The sequence below is a fragment of the Macadamia integrifolia genome, unplaced genomic scaffold (assembly GCF_013358625.1).
Source record: "Macadamia integrifolia cultivar HAES 741 unplaced genomic scaffold, SCU_Mint_v3 scaffold717, whole genome shotgun sequence".
Lineage (NCBI taxonomy): Eukaryota > Viridiplantae > Streptophyta > Magnoliopsida > Proteales > Proteaceae > Macadamia > Macadamia integrifolia.
This window is the reverse complement of record NW_024870522.1, coordinates 194,003-217,008: the sequence shown is the minus strand read 5'-3', so window position 1 is coordinate 217,008 and position 23,006 is coordinate 194,003. Positions and strand designations below refer to the sequence as shown.

Genomic DNA, 23,006 nt, shown 5'->3' with positions numbered 1-23,006 from the left:
AGTGATCTCCAACACTAGATCTACGTTTAGAGGTGAGCAAAGGTTGGGTTCCTTAAACTTTCACCATACCCAAGTAAAACCCTTGACTTGGGTAGGGTTTCTTGAGTTCTTGTAAATCCCCCTTGAAATGATGAATCTAAGGTTTAATAGATGATTTATGTGTTGATCTTGAAGGATTTGAGAAAGTATTTACAAGGTTGGAGAAGCATTGTGGATTTGAAGTGATTTTGGGGTTTTGAAGGTGCTCTTGAGCAAAGAAGGTAAGATGGCCTCCCCTTTCCTTAAATCTAACCTAGATTTAGGTTAGAACCATCTTATGAGACCTTGAATGAGTGAAGAATGGGTTTGAAAAAGCCCTATTTGAATCCCCAAAGGTTGAGGGAAGTTTGGGGAAGGAACAACAGTTTCCCGCCAAGACTGGTGGGCCAGACCGGTGGGCCATCTGGCCTGCCTGTGGGCACCCGCCTGAGAGGGCAGGGCCCTCGGGCACAACCGGCGGGCCACCCTGCCTGCCGGTCTTAGTAGGGCCTTGGGCCCAACCGACGAGCTAGACCGACGGGCCAACCGGCGGGCTGACCTACCCGCTGGTCCAGACCGGTCGGATAGACAGGTGCTGTCTGATCCACCAAGAGGCTCCAAATGTGATTCTTACGTCCGATTGGACCCAAATCGGACGTGTGACCTTTTAGGATTCTAAACACGATCTTGTCATTGGATCGTGTTAATCTTGATTCCAAAGTGGTGAAATACTAACTCCGCTCACTCATGATAGGTTCACCAAATCCTACGTTTCTCGCACCGGATCCTACCTGTACCGAGCGTGAATCCTTGTACACTACAGGTAAGTGGGGAGAGGACGTTTGGCCTTGTTTCAAGGCAAATTTTGGCATTCATTTAATCATATCTAGTCTAGTCATGTCATCATGAAAATGGTATGTGGATTAGTCATCCTCACATTGTTATGCATGGGTGTTGTGTTTATTTTCTAATTGCAAGTGATAATATGCTTCTGTGATGAATGTGGACATCATTGTGCATGATGCATTAATAGACTAGATGCCGTAGTCGGCTTGGAAACGAGTGCATTGGTGGCCCGTGGTATGGGACGTGGTGGCACTATGCAATCGTACTATTGTCATAGATGAGCATGCGGTTTAGGATTATCATCTACACGTGCTACGACCCTTCCCAGCAGGGGGTAAGGTGTTGGGTTACCATTTGGGGGGAAGCAGTGGTCGCGGTTGTCGGGTCACTGTAGCGGTTAGACATTATGCCCGGATGGTCAATAGGACAGTCGGCAACCCGGGTGGTATATTCAAGAGGGCCAATCATACTGCTTTTAAATTGCTGGGGTCAGCACCTTTAATTTTCAGTCGACTTATGGAATATTGTTTTCCCATCACAATTTATCAGAAAATTGATGATGGACATCCTCGTCGGTCCACTCCACCCATCACACATGATGGTCACTCCATATTCAGGCCACTTGTATTTAAACTCTTCAATGTATTCATCCACCTCTTTCACAATAGTATCTAAGTATGGCCCTGCAATTTCATGGGGTGTGGGTGGCTCCACATTTTTCCCACATGTCTGAATCTCTTTGACCATAGCCTTGAAGTACGGATCTTTAGCTTTGTGAGGTGGAATCATAGAACTGTGGAACCACCTAGAGATTGCTTTCCCAATTTTCTTACTCAATGTTTTTGGTTGGAAAGCCTCTTCAATCCTTTGTTGCCCTTCATCATGATGTTTATATGGTGCATCTCTCATATCTCTAATTTCTGGGCTCCTTTTCCCCTTACTTTTACCACTGGAGGTAAATTTATCAAACATGCCCTTCACAGTGCCTCCAATATCTACACTTGGACGAATTTTAGAGCCAGAACCTTGTTCATAAATCATTGGGCCACCACGCCTAGGTCCTACAGATTGACTTCTTCTCAGTTGTCTGCTATCCATTGTTTTTCTTTTGCTTCCTCCCTTGAAATATGCATCGCTCGTGCAAGCTGTTGATCTTCATCCTCTGCCTCCATATCAGATCCTTCATAATCCTCATGATCCCTTAGATTCTCAACCAATCTATCATCTTCTTCAACAACTTTCTTTGCTTTATCTCTACTTCCCCTTAAGTGCTTCCTCATTGCTTTGCTTATTTCATCTGGGCACTTGTACATTTGGCAACATTAGAAAATCCTCCAGCCAAATGTTGTTTATGTCTGGTAATTCCACCTCCTAGGTGGATAGTATCACAGTAATTGCATTTTGTACACAACCTATTGCCTTGTACTTTCTCGGCTGTAGCCCATCCAATATCGTTAGTCCGTTCTTTAGGCGCCATCTTCCTACAAAGATACATAATGAATCTTAATATGCATATTTATTGATTTAGTATTTAGTACATAATAGCATTTTTTTAGAAACTAAAATGAGATGCATCCAAAGAAAAAAAAAGATTTTTTTGTATTTTTCCAAATTTACATAAACTTGAAATGCACACTTTTTTTGGAAAAAATTGTGCATCTAATTTTACATCATGGTCATTGGCCAATTAAATTATATATATATATTTTTTAAACTAAAATGAACTGAATTTTATAAAAAAATTGTATTTTTTTAGTATTTTTCTCATTTTTTTAATTAATTTTATAAATAAAAAAATAAAAAATAAAAACTATTTAGAAAAATTAAAATTTTTTATAGAAGTTGTAGATTAAATGTTTTTAAAGAACATATAAAAAATCAACAAAGTGTGGACCAATATATTTGAGTAGATCTAAGAAATAAAAAAAATTTGAAACCCTCACTTCTTTGGGGAAAAAATGTGGGTTTCATTTGAAATCATGTATTTAGTAATTATAAGTTATGACATTATTTTTAAGAGTTGAATGAACTAAATTTTCTAAAAAAATTTTTTTTTTTTGGGATTTTTTTTAAAATTAATTTCTGAATAAAAAGAAATTAAGAAAATATATTTTTTTGAGAAAAATCAAAATTTTCTATGGATGTTGTAGAACACTTGTTTTTACATAACTTATAAAAAATCTAAACATTTTTAACCATTGAGCATGAGTAGATCCAAGAAATTTGAAAAAAATTGAAACCCTCATTTTCTCTTAAAAAAGTGTGTAAATCCTTATAAATCCAATGATTTCATGTAATAATGATGCACAAAATGTGATTCTAAGTATGATGAACCTTAGATTTGTAAAAAAACTTGAAAATCTAAGGTTACAGTTGAAAAAAGTGAGTAAAGATTCAAGAACTTACTATTCAAAATTTTCAACTTTCAAGTTCAAGGTTCTTCTTGGACTATGTTTTTCTCCTTCTTTGAACCATTCACTTCCACAATGTTTCTTTCAATCTACCATTTGAGTCTCCAAAAAGGTGTGAATCAAAGGGGAAGAAAGAAGAGAAATATAGAAAACTGTTGGTGAGAGTTTGAAGTGTTTGTTTCAAACAACAAAAGGCACATTCACACTTAAGTAGCCGTATCGTACCGTATCGGTACGTATCGGTTCGATACTGTACGATGCAGTCGATATGTACCGATATGGTACCGATACGTACCGATACTCACGGGAATTTTCATATTTTCAAAAGTTTGTATCGCAGAGTATCGTACGTATCGGTACCGATACGGTACGGCACGACACGATACGGTACTACCGATATGCCGATACACAAAAGAGGGCCCAAAATTCCCTGTAGTGTATCGGTATGTATCGTGCCGATGCCTATCGATACCGATACGCATCGATACTTAAAACCATGGGTGAGAGGCCCTATGTGAGATGCCTAAACTTGAGTGGTGAGATGACCAATACCTATCCTTCTTCCCCGTTCTCAACCCTCCATTGAATTCCTTTTCTTATTTGTTTTCCCTTTATTTTTAAGTGCTGTAAGATCATCATTGGACCAACAAAGACGTCAGCAAGATTGAAAATTAGAAGCCTCAAGCCAGCCTTGCAGCCAGAATCGAGCCAAACCTGTTAGGGTTTCGATGTACCATTCGAGTCCTATCTTCCAGCTTGGAGATCTGCTTCAGGCCCTTTTGTTAGAGTTATTCAAGTGCATCAAGAGGGGAACTTGACCAGAGTTTGGAGGCCATTCAATGCCTTGGCAGCTACTACTGCAGAACTCCATAAAGTTTCCTTTTTCATTCCTTGAGCATAACTTCCCAACCAGCCATTAGTCGAGACTCAACTTTTAAAGGATAGTCTGCATGAGCAACGTTTGATTCAAATTTGAGGTTCATCGGAGACTGCAATCTCAAGATATCGAAAGTTTCTAAAAGTTTCCTTTTTCTTGCAACCAGCTTATATCTCATCTCGGTCATCAGAAATTGGCCAAACTTTGAGGGTTTGTTGGAGCACGCAACGGCTCCATTCGGTCCAAAGATTAGGCTCATCAGAGTCCCGGTTTGTGAGTTCTTGAATTTCTCCCTATTCAGTCAGAATTTCAGGTCCTGCCTGGGATTAGGTCCTATGTGATCTCGACTTACATCATACAGTATAATTGGTTTAATTGTATTTTGTAGAAGTGCCGGTAGTACTTCTGTTATTGTGCCTTTCAGACATGTTTCTGTTTCTTTGTTGATTCGGAAACGCTTACTCGATGTTATCAGACATGGTTTTTTTTTTTTTTTTGTGTGTGCAGAAGTAATCCCCAAGAACAGAAACAAAGAAAAATATTTGTCTTAGAAACACTCCTGCAGAACAGAAAACGTTATCATACAGGCCCATAGTTTATAATTTTAGGTTGTTCCCATGTCGATCTAGTGGTCTCATGGATGCAATTTTCATGCTCCACTATTTGTGGCTTGTCAGCTCCATTGAGTGAACTTAGAAACAGATTACTCAATAAGCATTAATTCTTTTCTGACATATTACCTGAATATTTTGCAGGTATTGGATGAGGCTGATAGGCTTCTAAATGAGGATTTTGAGAAAACAATTGATGAGATCTTAAAGGCTATTCCCCGAGAACGGAATACCTATTTATTTTCAGCTACTATGACTAAAAAGGTGGGTAAACACTAAACACATATTATAGTTTTAATGCATTAGGAAAAGTTTTCTGTTCTACAACTGTTGCTATTTCTTGTGTTGAATTGAATTCAACTACACCCAAAAACATTGAGGGAACTTTTTGGATAATTATCTCCTGCCTGTTCTTACAGCTGCTATCTATATATAGAAGACATCTTACAAATTAGTGAGGTAGTAAGGGATGGGTTGATATAGGTGGTTAAAGGGTGAGAAGGCCTTTATAGAGGTAAAAAAGGATATACCTTTTGAAATTGTACAGTCTGAAGCTTTGGACAGCAAATAGCTGCTGTTCAGGGGTCTTCTCAGGTCTATCCATTGTATTGTGCTACGCTTCTGCTTTGATACCAATGATTGACATAGGACAGCTAGTTTGACCTACCATAGAAGTAATTAAAAGTGAGGGTTGTGGGCTAATATATGGGGTTAATGCTAGGTGAGTGGCAGGGTGTGATAATTTCTTTAGTGAGAGATGGGTTGATATGGGTGAGAAGGCCTTTAGTGAGGTAATAAAGGACATACTTTTTAATATTGTACAGTCCCAAGCTTTGGACAGAAAAGAGCTGCTGTCCAAAACAGAAGGGGAGGGGGTTGAAATAGCGTTGCAACAAGTGTCAGGTTTGTAGGAAAAGTATTTTGGATGAGGGGTTAAGGGCTGTGAGCAAGATTTTGCAGTATGGTGAGAAGATAGAAAAGAAAAAAAATTGTTCACCATTGGAGGGGGCTTGGAGTTCCCAAGAAAAGCAAAAAACATGACTGTTGGTCATCTCTTTCATTCATAACTTCTGACAGAAGAGCTTATTTACTTCTGGTATGAAATATAAGTAGCTTGATCAAGAAGCAACTTCACTCTTTAAAATTTATTAGACTAAGAGCAATTAAAACGAAGGTTCTAAATCTCGGATTTTAACTAGGTTTTGACCTTGGTTTTAACCGAAATATAGGTCGAAACCTGCGAAATTTTGGAGAAACCATCAGTACTTTTCTGAGATGTGGAAACCTTGGTTTTGACCTCCAGAAAGTATTTTCTTTGGGTCTGATTTTTTTGTGTACAACCTATTTTCTTTTAACCTTTTAAAGCAAATCCATGAACTACTTTCACAAAAGAACACCCAAAAGGGTACTTGTGGTAACGGGTGTCAATGGGCCGGTTCAGCTTGGGTTTGGTCTGATTTTTTCAGTGTGTGTTTTGTAGAAACTGAAGCCGACCCAATAAGGAGTTTCCGGATTCCGGTTTGGTTCGATTTTTAAACCCGGTATGAAGCCATTATGAAACCGGTTATAAATCTTAATGTAACCTTTTTGAATGGGCTGGGCCGCTGGGGACTAGGCTTAATTCCCCCATTTTTTTCCAGTGATATATTGGACTTGTGGGCTGTTGGAGCTCATTTACATTCCAAACACTCAAAATCAAATGGGCCAAATCCCCAATCATTCCATTAAATTAGCAATAGCTTTAAAATTTTGGTTGGATTTAAAATACAAATCAGCACAAGTCCAACAATCTTTGTCCTCTTGTTTGGCTTCATAGGTTAGGGCCACAAATGGAGATCATAACTAGATTCAAACCCAAAAACAAAAATATACAAAGCATGGGCAAAAAAATAAAAATAAAAATGATAAACAGTGTCCATTGTCCATTGTCTAAGGCTCCAAGCTTAGTTGACAACAAAATCCTTAAATCGTCCATGGTTGAAGCTTTATAGGCTTTATCACTCTTAACATCATAGCATCAACAATACTCTCAAAACATCAAAGCATTAGCTAAAAAAACAAAGAAATATAAATATCACAACTTCATCAATATACTCAAACATCAAAGCATCCATCACATCAAAATATCAAATGAGAAATCAAACAACAAAACCATAGAACATCCACCTAAAACTTTCAAAAAGAGTATTCCCTGAAACTATTGTATTTCTTTGTCCTCCAGAAGTGATGTGTTGAGTAGTTAAGACCAAAAGTGTGTCCTACCATTCCTAGATGCTGCAACCAAAAGTGAAAGAAGAGTTAAGACAACACACAGTCAAAGAATGTCTGGTGGTGGAAGTAACACACGTGAGTTGCAAATGGTTTGCTTGTGGTGGTGGGCTTTATGCTGGTGCATTAAACCAATATTTACAGATACCATTGGCTCGAGTTGTAGGTTGCTTTTCTAGTTTTCAATGCGGAGTTTTGTGTTATGTATCTAGTTTTCAATTCGGAGTTGTGTGTTGTTTACATAGTTTTCAATGTGGAGTTGTGTGTTCGAGTTGTTACTTTCATGCTTAGTGGGGCTGTCAAGAATTCGTTATATCATTCCTCCTTTCATAAAAGTAGGTTGGGTGATGGATTGTCTTGGTGGTGGATGTAATGCGTGTAGGACACTTTGGCTTGATTGACCTATATGGTACATCAGGTAGACAGTTAGTTCCTCATTATAATCTATCGTTATAAGCCTGTGGCTGATTTTTAGTGATGTGTTAGGTTGACAGCTGGAACTTATTATAAATTTTTTGAGGATACAAAGTTATCGAAATATCATAGTATGCTCTATGGTAGCCACCCAGTGGATCCTCCATATCAAAGCTGATATTTCTTTAACGAACTTCCTTGCCTTCTGTATAATATCTTCTAGCACAAGCCTTTGAGACCCAGTGGGGCTGTTCAGGAAAGAGGCCGATATTATGCCCCTTTTTGTCTCGGGATCCCATCCGGATGATATTATTCAGACCTTTTGCTTCACAGACTAGACACCCCCCCCCCCCCAAAATTAGAAAGAACAGGTTGATAATATAAAAGAATGTCCTCGTCAATCATGACTTATTCTGCACGCTCAAGTTTTTCTAGTTCTTCCTCATTCTCAACTTCTTCTCCCCTTTCTTCCACCTCTAGTTCTAAGGTAGATTACTTATGTGAAGTAAGTTATCTTCTAGAAGAACAACTGATTCATCCCACCAACTATCCCCTTCTTAATCCTTACATAGTTTTTCCCAAAACTTCCCGAATCGGTCACAAAGCCTGTCAAATCACTCCTTAAACCACGAAAGTCTCCTCCATTCAAAGAATACATCTAGGCCTCCAAATTTGATCAGTACTAGATCCCAACAACTGTAAAGGAACAACTCTTCACTCTTGAGCTTCCTGCTGAGTTACCTTGGCACTAAACTTCACAAGGTTATACCCATCTCCATATTGGTGCTACCCGCTTAGCTTTGACTTTTCATGGACGCAAAGGTCTCCCAGTTGTCTCTTGAGTTGCACTTCTCGACAGTCGCTTCAAGCAGGATCAACATGTAGTAGTTGCCATAATCCAGACAACATTGAATACTGGCACAATATTCTTCACTATGTATCCTAACTTCAAAATGCCAATTTCTGATCAGCTTCTTACCGCAGCTCTCAAAGTTCAAGTTCAGATCATTGGTGCCCCCCAAGTGGCTACTACTCAAGTTGCAACTCTGCACTACCAAATGGTGTACAGACTCCAGAATCCTGTTTTTCTTCGAAGTCCAATGGAGAAGTTGAGATTCAATTCCCAACTCCTGCAGCTGCAATGCTGATGATACCTTCAGCACAAGGATTTCTGAAACACTATGATGGAACCTCTACCAGCCCCCATCATGGTTTTCAATCATTCTGACGAACCAATCTATGAATTTCAAAGTCTTGATAGTCATTGCTGGTTTGATGTTTGTGATTGCCCCAATTGTGTATCTTTTTCAGATGATGAAGAAAGTTCTTGCAGAAGAAGAAAGAAAAAGACTTCTCAACAGATTTTGCGAGAAAGGTATGAAGCCGGAGACACCACAAAGGGCCATTGAGTGATGAAGCAAGGTACACATTTTTCGTTAAATACGGAGATTTTGCAAGGACTAGACAATCTTTGTCTCCATGTAAACCACTACCTGCTCCACCTCCTTACCAGCCACCACCGGCTCCACCAGCGGTTCCTTTGTTTTCCCTTACACCCAGTGAGACAAGGAGAATCCTCCACCGAATTGCCAAGGCTCCCAAATTTCTCCCCAACAACTGATTAGGAAGACACCAAGAAAATCAAGCATATTTGGAAGGTCAAATCTCCTTCAGTTAGCCGTTCTGATGGTACTTTTGCTCAGATCACCTCAGGCGAAGCAGCACTGAATTGGAAAATGAGAATTCTGCGGTACAAAATATATACCTGGAAAGAATTGTTCAAAATGAGGATAAAATGGGATAGTCAATTGACACTCATACAGATCTCATCAAAAGTCTTCACAGAAAGATCAAGCGACTTCATGATGCGCTTATGACTATTGCTCCATTGGTCCCTAACCTCAATTAGGCTTTTGCCATGATCAGTGAAAAAGAAAAAGAAAAACATCGTGAATCCCAACTCAGAAGTCTTGAAGCAACCTCCCAACCTAGACCCCCTTCTATACCAGGCCAATATATAAACCCTTTTGACTCTCATGTTGGATTTACTTACCACCCCACCAATCCCAAGTCCTGCACCTACTTTTCCAACCCAGTTGCTTAAGGATTTACAACAACAACAATGTTTAGCATCCTATTCCCCTTCACCTAGACCTAGGCCTAGACCTAGACCAAAAATGCCATACCAATCCCAACCTCCATTAGATCCATATGCTGTCCCTGAAACCACACCAGTTACAACTCATTCAACCACCTCTGGCATTGCTACCATAGAAAACCCTATTCTTCTTATTTCTTTTCTTAGAAACCTCTCCATTAACCCCACTTCTTTTGCAGTACTTCAAGACACTGATACTTCCTCTGATGATGATTTCCTAGATCAACTCATGGCAAATGCTTAGACATCTTAAGCAGGCGAGACATCACCAGTAATCTTTGATGCAGGAGATGTCGAAGATGCTACTCATCCTCATCCTCATCCCCCACCTGTCACGACTCACACCCCACCTTCACTTACTTAAAGGCCGGTGACTTAGGCACGATCTCATATCCAATAATCCAACCAGGATCTCCTATGCAATACTCTAAGATCACAAGTTATGAAATGAAATGAATTAAAATCCACAAGTATATAATAGTTATTGAGATAATTACAACTGGTGAACTTCTATTGATACTTAATATATATATATACACACAAAAGACTGTTCAACCCGCCTGATCATACTTACAAGTAACTACCCATCATAGCTACATCCATTACATACAAAAAAGAATAGAAAAGAGAAAATGATAACATCATCTTCAAAATGCCTCATAGGCATAGTCCTTATAAACTCATCCTGGTTCGTGCTCGACTAACTCCTCGACCCATAGCTCCTCTCCATAAAGAGCCGGAGTATCCACATCAGCATTTGAAGGAACACTTGGGTTACCATCTAAAAAACATACAACAAATGGGGTGAGCTTCCACGAAGCCCAGTGAGGGGTGGACATGCAAGCAAGCACAAGCAAATATGAATGCGACAACAATTCTCAACAATATTAAATGAATGAAAAGACATGAATGATCCGTATTATTATCATGCAAACCTAGTCAACAGATCTAATAAGTCCAGATGGAGTATTAGTGCTACTGTAACAATGGTGGTATCCTTGGTCCCGATATGTGCCATCGATCCCTAACGATACAGGTTAGTTGCGAAGGAGCATACTGATCCCTACATGTGTCCTTCGATATCTTGTAAGACCCTATTAATGATCCCTATAGACCACAACACCGATAACTACCTCGGCCACGAAGGGTTTGTCACAACACAGATAACAACCTTGGCCATGTCGGGCGGGTGAGGTTAGCCAATACCTAACCCCTATTAGTAAGAGGTTGTAGCACCCAGGTTGTTCTCTTAGTCCAATGCAATCTAACATGAATCACATCACATCACAACAAGGTGATCATGATTCATAATGCAGTATCGGAAACTAACTCGGCCATAGTGCACCCACAACCATAACCATACACTCACTCTATGGGCATCCAGTACCGGAAACTACCTTGGCCACATTGCATTTTATACGTCAACACCAACACCAACATTCCATATTACAACCAATATGCACATTCAAATCTCAAATAACAATTGATGCAGAATCGAGGCTGAACCGGGTTGACCCTTCGGCCAATTTCAACCGAGACAAACCGGATCTGATTTTATTTCTGGGATCAATAGAATATTTTAGGATTTACTTTATTTAGGAAATATTGAGTTATTTTATTTGGGAAGATATGTAATCTTTTATTTTGGGTAGTTAGTCAATTAGGGAGTTACTAATTTGAGCTTTATTTCATTTCCAATTTTATTAGTTAGAATTGAGGAAGTAATTAGAAGTTGTTATTTCAGTTTTAGATTTTATTAGGCCAGTTTTAATTTCAGTTTATTATATAAAGGCATGTAACAAGTAATTAGACACATTTTGAATGATGAATTGAATTGAATGTTTTTGGTGCTGGGCATGGTGTAAGACGTGTGACTCCTTTCCCCCTGTGCGAATTCTTCTATTCTCCCCCGCAACTTTGAGTTCTCTCAGGGATTTCCCCCTTTCTCTACCGGCCCTCCATCATGTGGTATCAGAGTCGAGGGGTCCTTGCTTCGTCTCCTTTCTTTCCCTTCTTCTCCCATTCCCTATTCTAGTATTTTCAGAGACTGAGAACAGCAATATTAAAAGAAAAAAGGCCTTTCATTGCACCCTCCCATAGTTACCCTCTTCCTCTACAATCTCCCGCATAAACTTATTGTCGACTCCTTCCTTTTGGGTTCGTGTGAAAAAAAAGGATCTCTCTTCTTCATTGTTCCCAACCAAAACCCAAACCCACCTCTAACCCCTTTGAGCGACCCCCTTCCCTCGATCTAGTTTGTTCCAGCAAAAAAAAAATAAAATAAAAATGGAATTTTCTCTCAAACCCATCGCCCTCTTCAACCCTCCGCCTTCCTCAAAGCATGAACAAATAAATAAATAAAAAAAAAAAAAAAGAAGCAAGAAGATTAGAAGAAGAAGAGAAGACAAGGGAAGAGAGAGAGAGAGACGAGGAGAGAAAAAAAGAAAAAGATTCATACTTGGTTCGCAGCTACGATCGTTGGTATCCTTTCACTTCACCACTGGTCATCAACCTTCTCCAAGTTTCTGCCACTTTGTGCTGGTTTCCTATGATTCTACAGCAGAATCCCAAGGGAAACCATCTCTACTGATTCAGTCTCCAAGAAGAAGACCTTCTCCTTCCTTTTATCCATCACGGTACCCCTCCCCTATTTCCCTTTTTCGTTTTATCTCTTATCTTCCATTATTACCCCCCGCTTCCCATCCTATTCTATGTTGTCCTTTTCTTTTTCCCTTACTTCCAAGTATACCCCACCATACGTGTTATATTGTAAGTTCATTATTGAACTTCAAAATATTACAGTACTGCCACCCACTTAAGAATTTCATATTAATTACCATTCTACCATCCCAATATCACCTTCCATGTATTTACCATTTTTCCCTTCCTTTTATTTGAACCTTTTATTATTGTCATGGAACCTTTTGTGTTCAAATTCAGAGTGTGACGCTAAATGGAAAACCTACTCATTTATTGATTGATGAGAGACAGCACGACAATTTTGTTTCACAATCTGTGGTGGATAAGTTGTCAAAGACCAATTAGATAATTTTTAAGTTAGAGGATGATGTGTTTGTTGGATTTTCTTTTTCTCATTATTATGATAGTGCTTTTTGTGAAGTGTTTGACTCTCCTCAACACATCATTAAATTGGGTCAAGGTTGGTTGGAACAACGAGACGGAATCCTTGATTGTGACAACAATGTGTGCACCCTCCAAGCTTACCACATGTGTAAAAAAATTAATCTTCATGGATTGGTTGAACCAAAGAAAGTGATACCCCTAGTACAACCGCAAGACGAACCAAATGCATCAACGCAAGTGGAAGTCCGTCCTACTGTGGAATAGGTGATGACAACGGAAAGTGAGAAAATCGTGGATTAAGTAATGAAGGACATCAATGCAGTGCCTGTTGTTCACCATCATGAGTTTGTTCTTCCCCATGATTTTTCGGACTTGAATGCACCTCCAAAGCTTCATATCTTGGAGTTTGTTCATGATGCGGACAAAGCAATTCACCCCCGCTCATGAATTTTTATTGTTATCATTCTTTAAAACTAGTGGACGAGTTTTTCTCAACATTAGGGGAGTTGATGCATAATTGAGGCTGAACCGGGTTGACCCTTCGGGCAACGTCAACCAAGACGAACCAGATCCAATTTGATTTTTGGGATCAATAGAATATTTTAGGATTTACTTTATTTAGGAAATTTTGAGTTATTTTATTTGGGAAGATATGCTTTTGTTTTGGGTAGTTGTTAGTCAACTAGGATGTTACTAACTTGAGCTTTATTTCGTTTCTAATTTTATTAGTTAGAATTAAAAATGTAATTAGAAGTTAGTATTTCAGTTTTAGATTTTATTAGGTCAGTTTTAATTTCATTTTATTATATAAAGGCATGTAACCCAAGTAATTAGAAAGATTTTGAATGACGAATTGAATTTAATGTTTTGGCGCCGGGTATGGTGCAAGATGTGTTACTCCTTTCCCCCTTGTGTGAACTATTCTCTTCTCCCCTACAACTCTGAGTTCTCTCAGGGATTTCCCCCTTTCTCTACTGGGCCTTCCATCAATAATAGGGTTTATGATGCACATTTTTATGATCATAGGAAGGAATAAACAAGTAAAAACACTCAAAATAAATCACTACACCCACGCACCTTTTGTCCCTACTGGTTGTATATAGTCGATGATTCCACGCCGCGTAGCCTCATCCCTTGACGGCACTATCCATTGGAAAACATAAGGTTTTAGGTTAATGATCAAGCATGGAGAAGGGCACCCAATAGGTCAACTGACCATTCAAAAAGAAAGTCAAAACAGGGTTCTAGATGGTTCACCGGTGGATGCTCATCGACTGGTGGTGACCCACCAGTGGATGGATCCGAGGAGTTCATAAATCTATAGGTTGTCCACCGGTGGATGCTTACCGGGTGGAGCCAAATCCGAGACTTGTCTGCCTAGATTTGCTCCCAAGGTCATTGAGGTCTTTTTGAGTGACTATGTCCCAATTTTCCATTGGAGTGATGGTTCTTCTCCCACTTCTCATTTTACCCACTTTTGGTTAGTGTACAAGCTAGGGTTTTGAGTCCTAGGGTTAGGTTTCATGTATGTAGCATCAACATAAACCACGTAGCTTAGGAATGGTGTGATTAGTAGTTTAGGCTACATAAGTTTTAGGACTTTGGTCATTTCCCCAAGTTTAGGGTTTAGGTTGATACAATTTGGGGAAATCGGTTTTGGGTCTCATTTGTAGGGTCTCTTAACCCAATTGTGACCATCCCAAACCTTTTAGTCTAGGTTTATTGCATTATATCCCCAACTCATAGTTAGGTTAGGATGGTAGGTTATAGAAGATTTGGTCAAATTCTCAAAGTTTGGGTTTAAGTAGTTAAATCTAAGGTTTTAAATTGGGGCTTTTCTATATTGGGTCTCCCCACTCAAATGTGAGTGGTTTAATTAGATAGATTAGGTCTCCTACACAAAATTGCCAACTTAATTTGTAAACCAAGTAGGTGGGTAGAGGGGATTTCGGTTAGGGTTCTTAATTTAGCTTGGGTGAAGAAATGGTGTAAGAGAGAGAGGACAAGTATACAATAGAGGTAGGGGAGAGAGCTTTAACTCACCTTGATGTGTGGTGAGTGGAGATGACCCCTCCCTTGCTTCTCTCCTTCTTCTTCTTCTCCTTTCTCCCTTCTCTTGTCTTAATTTGGTAGGCAATGAAATGAATGAACTAATGACTCTATTTATAGTAACTTAAGTTGGCTAGGGACGGTTTGGGAAATAAATGGGTTTTCTCCCATTACTGGTTTAATTCCCCAATTGGCACTAGCAGGCCCTCTTTGGGGTGACCTAACACCTTAATCCACTCTCTGGTAGGTTGTACCAACTACTGAAGGTAGCCTGAGGTGTATGGGTGCGAGGGCCCGGGCCCCACGGCAAAATAGCTCACTTCTGGTCAATACCCTCACTGGAGGGTGTTCACCGAGTGATGGTGATCCACCAATGACTATTAGCCGGTGTGGCTGTTTGTGTCCATTATGGGTGTGCTCCAAAAGACGTTGATCGTAAATGAGAAGATTGTTTACGGAGAAAAACAAATATGGATTCACATTTATATACATGAAAATTATATATTGATTCTCTTTTGTAAAAAGGTAAATGGATTTCTAGGCCAGCTGGCTGTGTGGAGGGTTCCTTGGGTATGTGCAGGTATGTGGGCCATACTTCGATGTATTTCACTACTGGGGTGGGTAATTCCCCTCAATGGCAGAGGACTTACATTAACTTCAGTGGCTTGAAACCGAAAATGCTCGAGTCATAAAACTAAGCTTGTAACGAGGGTCAAACACCAAAGCAGTGGTCAAAATTGAACTATAATCACTCCAATTTTTGTCAAACTTCTTTATTTCCACTTGCCATTGGCTTCATAAAATTAAGCCCACGTGATAGCCCTTTTATAACAAATTTTTGTTAAACTCCTAAACATTTTAAAATATAAATTTGTTGTGGGATATTAGGAACCAGAAAGCAAAACAGTAATTTCATAGAAGGGATACACAAGACTTGTCAATCTCTCAATGTTCAACCATTGATTATAACTAGGACAAGTTTTAAAATTGACATCCACTAGTCTAAGGTTCTCAAATGCTTTATAATAAAATAAAGTAGATTCAAGCATGAGATAGGTTGAGTTCTACCTTGTGGAGACATCAACATGTAAACCCTTACTACTTTGAAATCCTAATTGGTAACAAATTTTCAAGAATTTTACTTTCTTTGTTTGTGATCCTGTCACATAGAATATACTTGATCGAACCAACACCACAGAATCCTTTATGTGCTTTAGTCCATCTTGTACAATAAGAATGCGAATATGTGCACAACGCCTATTAAGAAAGTATAATCCTCTACAAAAAAAAGGGTATTCTTCAAATTTAAGTTTTTCTTCAACAACTCAACAGAATAGAAATTAACAGTAGCATTATCCAAAGTAATTGAAAACAATTTCCGACGAATACCCCAGTCAGGCAAGATTTTTGTAACCATTTCACAAATATAGATACCAATGGTGTGGAGGTGGCATAATGCAAAACTTCAACGATTTCTTATACGACACGCAGTCCTTATCAATATAAAGGGAAGTCGAAGAAAGTTATCCTTCATTGGTGATGGATGTCCACAAATCACTTGTCAAAGAAATCTTCCCAGCAAATGAATTAAGTAAATTCTTGATTCTAATAGACTCCAAATTGTAAAACCTCAAAATCTCTGCCATCTATGTGTTTCGGGTAATATCTGTGTAGTCCAGAAAATGGCATGTGATTAACTTATATCTCACAATAACCCTTCTAACTTTGTCACGCACAAAGTCTTAATTACCTTTTTATCTCTTAACATCATTTCCCAACATTTACTCCCAAAATCATTTGGGTGCTTGTGTTTCATTTGTTTTCCTATTTTGGGCTTTCGTATTTTGGGCAATGTAGAACTTGTCTCTTAAGGCTTTTAGTTTCATTAACATTATTTTCAGCCTTACAGACTTGCCTACATCTTTTGCATTTTGCTTGATTCCTCCCATCAGCAAAATCCTTCCCATCAAGGATTTTAAACTCATCCCAAACTAAACTCCTTCTTCTCTTGTTAATTTTGTTTGCTTAAATTGTTATGGCACCTGAAGGTGCTGTTAGTGGAACTCCAGGACTATAAGGTCCATCATCAGACATAGCATCAACATTTGACCCACAATCGGACGCACATTCTATATTGACATTTTCGTTGGATGTTTCTATAATTAACAAGAATACATCCAACATATTAATAACCATCAAAAACTGATATTAATAACAAATTATAATTTGCTGAACAAGGATGCAAGCCATGGAACAACTATCAGAGATTCGAAGCTTATAACATAGAGTTTCCAGTCTTGGTGATAAAAGATTTCAGGAAAGAGGAATCAGAACAAGAAAAATCAGAAGCAAGGAAATCGCTCCTCTTAACTATACTAGTAGATTTTTGTAAGAGAACACTTTCTCACAAAGTAGTTTAAATTACCTTTTAGGACTTACAAGTCACTGATTTTTATTCTATTTTCGAACCTTTTAGTTTAGAAGTTCGATGTCACTGATCCATCTGTGTAGAGCTCTCTTTTTCCTATATTTGATGCCTAGAAGATAGGTTATAGAGAAAAAGGAGAAGACAATGACCAATTTCCTCAGAAAATTCTTCCATGTTTGGGTTGGAAAAAGGAAATAAAAGAAAGGGAGTACTGTATTAGCCCAACAGAATGTCTCCCAATCCATTTTCCGGAGGCCAGAGGGTAATGCAACTAGTGAGAAAAAAATTTCTACAGATTTTACAAAACAGACTGATTTATTGCAAAATAAGGCTTAAAATGTTTTGGATAAAAATGATGGAGAAACAACTCAAGCTGCACACCTGCTTTGTGGAGTGGTTTTAGAAAGGCTAATATGTTAAATGGTCAAGTTTTAGCCTCTGCACATACAATTAGCATATGGTTATGCTGTGGCAATTTCCATATACAAAGTTGGTTGGATAAATATCCGTAAGGCACAAATAGGAATTAAATACCATTAAGTTCAGAAAAATAAGTACAACAATGGGCAAGCTACTCTAGGTCCAACAATAAAGAAGAAATATAGGTTCCCTACTTTGGAAGTTTGTATCATGATCATGAGTACCCACATCAAGATAACAGAGTCAATGACTATACAGTTACTGAAAAAAAAAGGTCAATGGTCATACCCAAAAAAATAAATAAATAAATAAAATTCCAACTGAACTGATTATACCCATATTAAGATAACAGAGACAATCTGGCAATGGTTATACGGCTATACACTTATACCCAAACCCAGCCCTCATGTGACAATGGTTATAGGCTATACACTTCCAATTTATAACTTTTTTTTAAATCAAATCCATTGGATCTCTCATCTTTGTTCAGTTTTTTTATTTTTCTCAAACAGCTCCATCCCTCTGTTACTCGAAGTCTCGATCTCGAACAAACGGAGGAGACAAGGATGATGGTGCTGTAGAGACATCCACTCGCCGAGATGAGGTCCTTCGTCCTTAGTAGCCTGAGGCTGAGGAGTTGCCGTCATCGAGGGCCCGAGATGAGAAGACTTCGGAGAGGTAGCAGCGTTGGCTGCTAGATTGCCAAAGCTCAAACTCTTGTTCTTACTTCTTAGGGTTATGAATAGTTAAGATTCGTTAGAGCTTTCGAAATTGGGGAAAGATTGAAAGAAAATTGTTTATACTTGGCCGGTTGGCCCACTTGGGTGGGCTAGGTTTTAGGGTTCAGTTTATATCTGATCAGGTTAGTCTGGTTTGGTGTTCGGTTATGTGTTTAGTTCCATTGGCCAGTGTGTTTAGCCCAAACTGAGCCGAAACTGAATAGGATCCAAAACACACACTGAAACCGGCCCAATAAGGCCTTGGTTCGGTTTGGTCCGGGTTCAATCAGCTCGGTCCGGCTCAGCTTTATCTGTTCAGTTTAGGTACTGGCACCCCTACTTCTGGTGTTAACTCAAGTTTGCTAATGTATGCTAAATGATGTTGTACACTAGCCTTGTTAATTTGTCGTAAACACTAAGTTTACATATAACTTAGATACTAGAAATGTAAATAAGCTATTGAAAATTAAAACAATCAAAACAATAGCTTAGATATTGAATTAGTCATACAACACTCACCACTCAATACCAAGAGGGGTTTCTAAGCAGCTCCAATCCACGAGATATATACCACTGTAGATGTCATAGAGCCCCTCTGAATGCAACACATATATCCCTTGACATGTTTTGGGCCCAATTGTTCTAAAAGTCCATCACTGCCCACCTATAAGCCATATCATCAACACGTTGTAGGAGTCCCACCCTATTCATATGGCACAAATGGTTGCTTTTAAAAGAATTCATGTTTACTATCTCGTTGAATAAAGAAGTTTGGAGGAAAATGGGGTTTACCTTGAAGCTCCTAAAAGTCCTTTCTAAGTTGGTCTTGGTTGATAATGCAAGGACTAGAAGAAGATTGCAAAACCTAGAGCAAAAATTTATTTTTTATGGCCGCCAGATTCCCCCTTTCTTGGTCGAAACCTATGAAACTTGAGAGATTCAGTTGAAATATGGGAAACTGTGTATGTTTCCATCTAAACATGTCACTTATATAAGCGTGGGTTATACCAATTTGATCAAACCATGCGAAACTCAAAAACCATTCACATTTTGGTTTTGACCCCCTGTTTCGTCTTGGACCGTACCAAAACTAGAAAATTTCAGGGAGATTTAGAAACATGACTGAAACCAAGATATAAATATAAATGTAGCACTTAAAAGACCCTCGAAAAAGGAAAAAAAAATAGAAACCTCTGACCAAAAAAGGCAACAACAAACAACAACAACAATAACTTTAGCCTTTTCCACACTAAATGGGGTCAGTTACATGGATCTATCATAGGAAAAGATAAGAGGTAGAAGAGAGAGGGGGGGATTGATCAAGAAAAGAAATAAGGCAATGCAACACCTTTGGGTCATCCCACTAAACGCAATCTGCTACATGGATATTTGCCCTCCAAACAGCTCTGTTTGATGTCATACTAGAGTTAAGACCAAAAAAGGCACAGACCGGAAATCACAAAAGTACCCTTATTCTCAAAATAGTGTGATGTAGATCAAAGCTTGAAGAAGAAGACAAAGGCAAGAGTCAGAAATTGCTGTTCACGTGAATAATAACTCAGAATTTACTGTTCACATGAACAGTATGTGACACTGTTCACGTGAACAGTAGTGTGGCTCCATATTTCATATTTCAGTTTCCTATTTAGTTTGGTTAGTTTCTTTTCACTTCGTGAGCAATATAGTCAAGTTAGTTTCCTATTTTGTTAGTCAAAGGAGTTTCTATTTTGTAACTTAGATTAATTTCCTTTTGTGTTTAATTGTTAGTTTCTAATTTATTCTTACTTGGTTTGGAAGTTATACGAATTAGAAAGTCCTATTTTAGTCCATTAGTTTCCTTTTTTATTGTCTTTATGTCCAAGCAATGTAAGGCTACTTAAAGCCCATCAATTATAATGAGAAAGGAGACTTTAAAAAAAAAAAAAAAAAAAGATTGCTTATGCTGTTGTGCTGTGGGATGTAGTTGGGTGAGATTCCCATTCACTTCCCCCTTCTCAACCCTCCATCGAATTCTCTTTTTGTTTTCTTATTTTCCTTTTGTTTGTTTGTTTGTTGTGAGAGAGTGTTTGGAAGTTAGAACCAAGCCTATTGGAGGACATCTTCTCTATTTAGCCAGAATTTCATATCCTGCTTGGGATTAGGATCACTTGTGATTCTAGTTCTACATTATTTCGTATCAGAGCCTAGCAAGAGCAAGGTTGGAGCCATGTGATTTTTGTGAGGAACTTTCTTCATACATCTTCCTTAAATGGGTAGATGAATTGGACATGTACTTTGACAAACAACTTGACAAAGACACAACGACTTTGATATGTTTGCTCCCAGATGAGTGATTGTGTTCAAATACAGTGGAGAGTTCGTGAAAGGCAATTTCAAGCTCAAGGACGTGAGCATAGAACGTGGGAAGAGATGCAGTACGAGTTGGAAAGCATGTACCTATCTAAGCATGAACGAAGGATTTACTTCCCTCCACCAGATTTTCAAAAGCCACTCTCAAGTCACAAGATTGCTATTGTCGAGAAAGAGGTATTCAGTGATGTTCCTATCAGAGAAACTAATGTGGATGAAGTCGAAAGCAACATAGTCACAGTTGTGGATAAGGAGATCGAACCCAAGGAGAATGGCGGTTTAACATCTGTGATGCCTGTGAATAGCCAAGAGGAAGATCTTAAAGGGTTTGAGATCGAAGTAATGGTTGACAAAATCATTGAAGAGACTATGAAAACAAGGACGAGGGACTAGAGGAGCACGTAGAGGAGTTGTTAGAAGACGACCCCATGGACACATCCGTATACATTGAAGTTGAGCATGTGGAGTTTGTCATCCCCTTAAAGTACGTTGAAGAGCATCAACTGTGCCTATACAAGGGGGCGAGTTGATGCAGATCAAAGCTTGAAGAAGACAAAAACATGAGTCAGAAATTACTGTTCATGGAACACTGTTCACGTGAACAATAACTCAAAAAACTGTTCACATGAACAGTATCCGTGTTACTGTTCATGTGACACTGTTCACGTGAACAGTTAGTGGTTCCATATTTTATATTTCAGTTTTTTATTTAGTTTAGTTAGTTTCTATTCACTTCGTGAGCAATATAGTCAAGTTAGTTTCCTATTTTGTTGGTCAAAGGACTTCCTATTTTGTTGGTCAAAGGACTTTCTATTTTGTAACTTAGATTAGTTTCCTATTGTGTTTAATTGTTAGTTTCTAATTTATTCTTACTTGGTTAGGAAGTTAGACATTAATTAGAAAGTCCTATTTCAGTCCATTAGTTTCCTTTTTTATTGTGTCTTTATGTCCAAGCAATGTCAGGCTACTTAAAGCCCATCAATTATAATGAGAAGGGAGATTTTTTAATTAAAAAAAAAAAAAAAAAAAAGGATGGCTTATGTTGTTGTGCGGTGAGATGCCTATTCACTAATTCTTCTTCCCCCTTCTCAACCCTCCATTGAATTCTCTTTTTGTTTTCTTATTTTCCTTTTGTTTGTTGTGGGAGTGTTTGAGAGCTAGAATCGAGCCTATTGGAGGACATCTTCTCTATTCAACCAGAATTTCAGATCCTGCCTGGGATTAGGATCATTTGTGATTCTAGTTCTACATTATAGTGGATCGCCTGGAGTAAGGGCTGTTTCCAATCAGTTGATGTATATTTTCTTTTATCTTATTATTTCATTACTCAAGCTTCTTGAATCGGATTTCATTTTTTGTAGAACCCCCTTACAGATTCAAGTTGAATTTGGATTCTATTTTATTGTGTCATTTTGAAGACCATTCCAATTGAAGCTTGATTGCAATTTCCAATTGCTATATGCTATGATATTTTTGACCAGATGGTTTTCTAAGGTAGAAAAATGTGGATGAATATACGATTTAATTAAATTTTTTCTATTGCAGGTGCGAAAGCTCCAAAGAGCATGTTTGAGAAACCCTGTGAAGGTATGACTGATTGGTGGATCTTTTCTTATATATATTTAAATCTCTTTCTGTTATAAATCTCTCTTGGAACTGCTACAGGCATAAATATTTTATAATTAGATTGTATTTGGTAATTGATCTCAATATTTTGCTTGTTCCAGATAGAAATAGCATCTAAGTATTCCACTGTTGATACACTAAAGCAGCAATACCGCTTTGTACCTTCTAAGCATAAGGTAAGTCCCTTCAATTACATTGGTTATTACTGTAAATTAAGCATTCTCCCTTTATGTTTAATGTGCATTCTGGATTCAATATACGGTAATTCTGGCAATGGATTTTAATTGTTTCCCCCTTTTTTATTTTAATGTTATTTCTTAAGACGAGATTGTAGGTAGCAAACATTCACGGTTGACCATGATTGGCTTGAGACAGTTTTATATTCGTTCAGTTAAGATTCTGATTACATCACATTTGAATTGACAAATGTAGAAAGCGGCTTTGGCTACCTTTTTATTAGGGATCCTAAAGGAACAAAAGAAGGTTGGTGGGAGACAAATTAGTCGAGTGAAAGTGTATGATTTAGTCTTTGTGATTGTCTCATGACATTTGTTTTTAGAAAAACTATCTAGTTTAGTTAATCATTTGCCCATGTTTCAGATTTTGGGTTATTAAATAGGTCAGGAACTTAGAGGGTGGACCTCAACTTAATGATAAAGTTGTTCCATTGCAATCAAGTGGTTGCGGATTTGAGTGGAGAAACAACCTCTCCCCAAAGCAGGGTTAAA

At 38.3% G+C, this 23,006-nt stretch overlaps 1 protein-coding gene across 1 annotated transcript in view; it reads left to right on the top strand.

Annotated features, from left to right (window-relative positions):
- Positions 1-22,577, top strand: part of LOC122069798 (putative ATP-dependent RNA helicase T26G10.1) — a 38,783-nt gene extending 16,206 nt beyond the window's left edge. The window contains exons 2-5 of the mRNA XM_042633889.1: positions 4,541-4,632; positions 4,855-5,027; positions 22,198-22,239; positions 22,380-22,577. Of these exons, the coding sequence (XP_042489823.1) occupies positions 4,541-4,632; positions 4,855-5,027; positions 22,198-22,239; positions 22,380-22,562 (490 nt within the window). The 3' untranslated portion in view covers positions 22,563-22,577. The remainder of the gene's footprint in view (positions 1-4,540; positions 4,633-4,854; positions 5,028-22,197; positions 22,240-22,379) is intronic.
- The last annotated feature ends 429 nt before the right edge of the window (positions 22,578-23,006 follow it).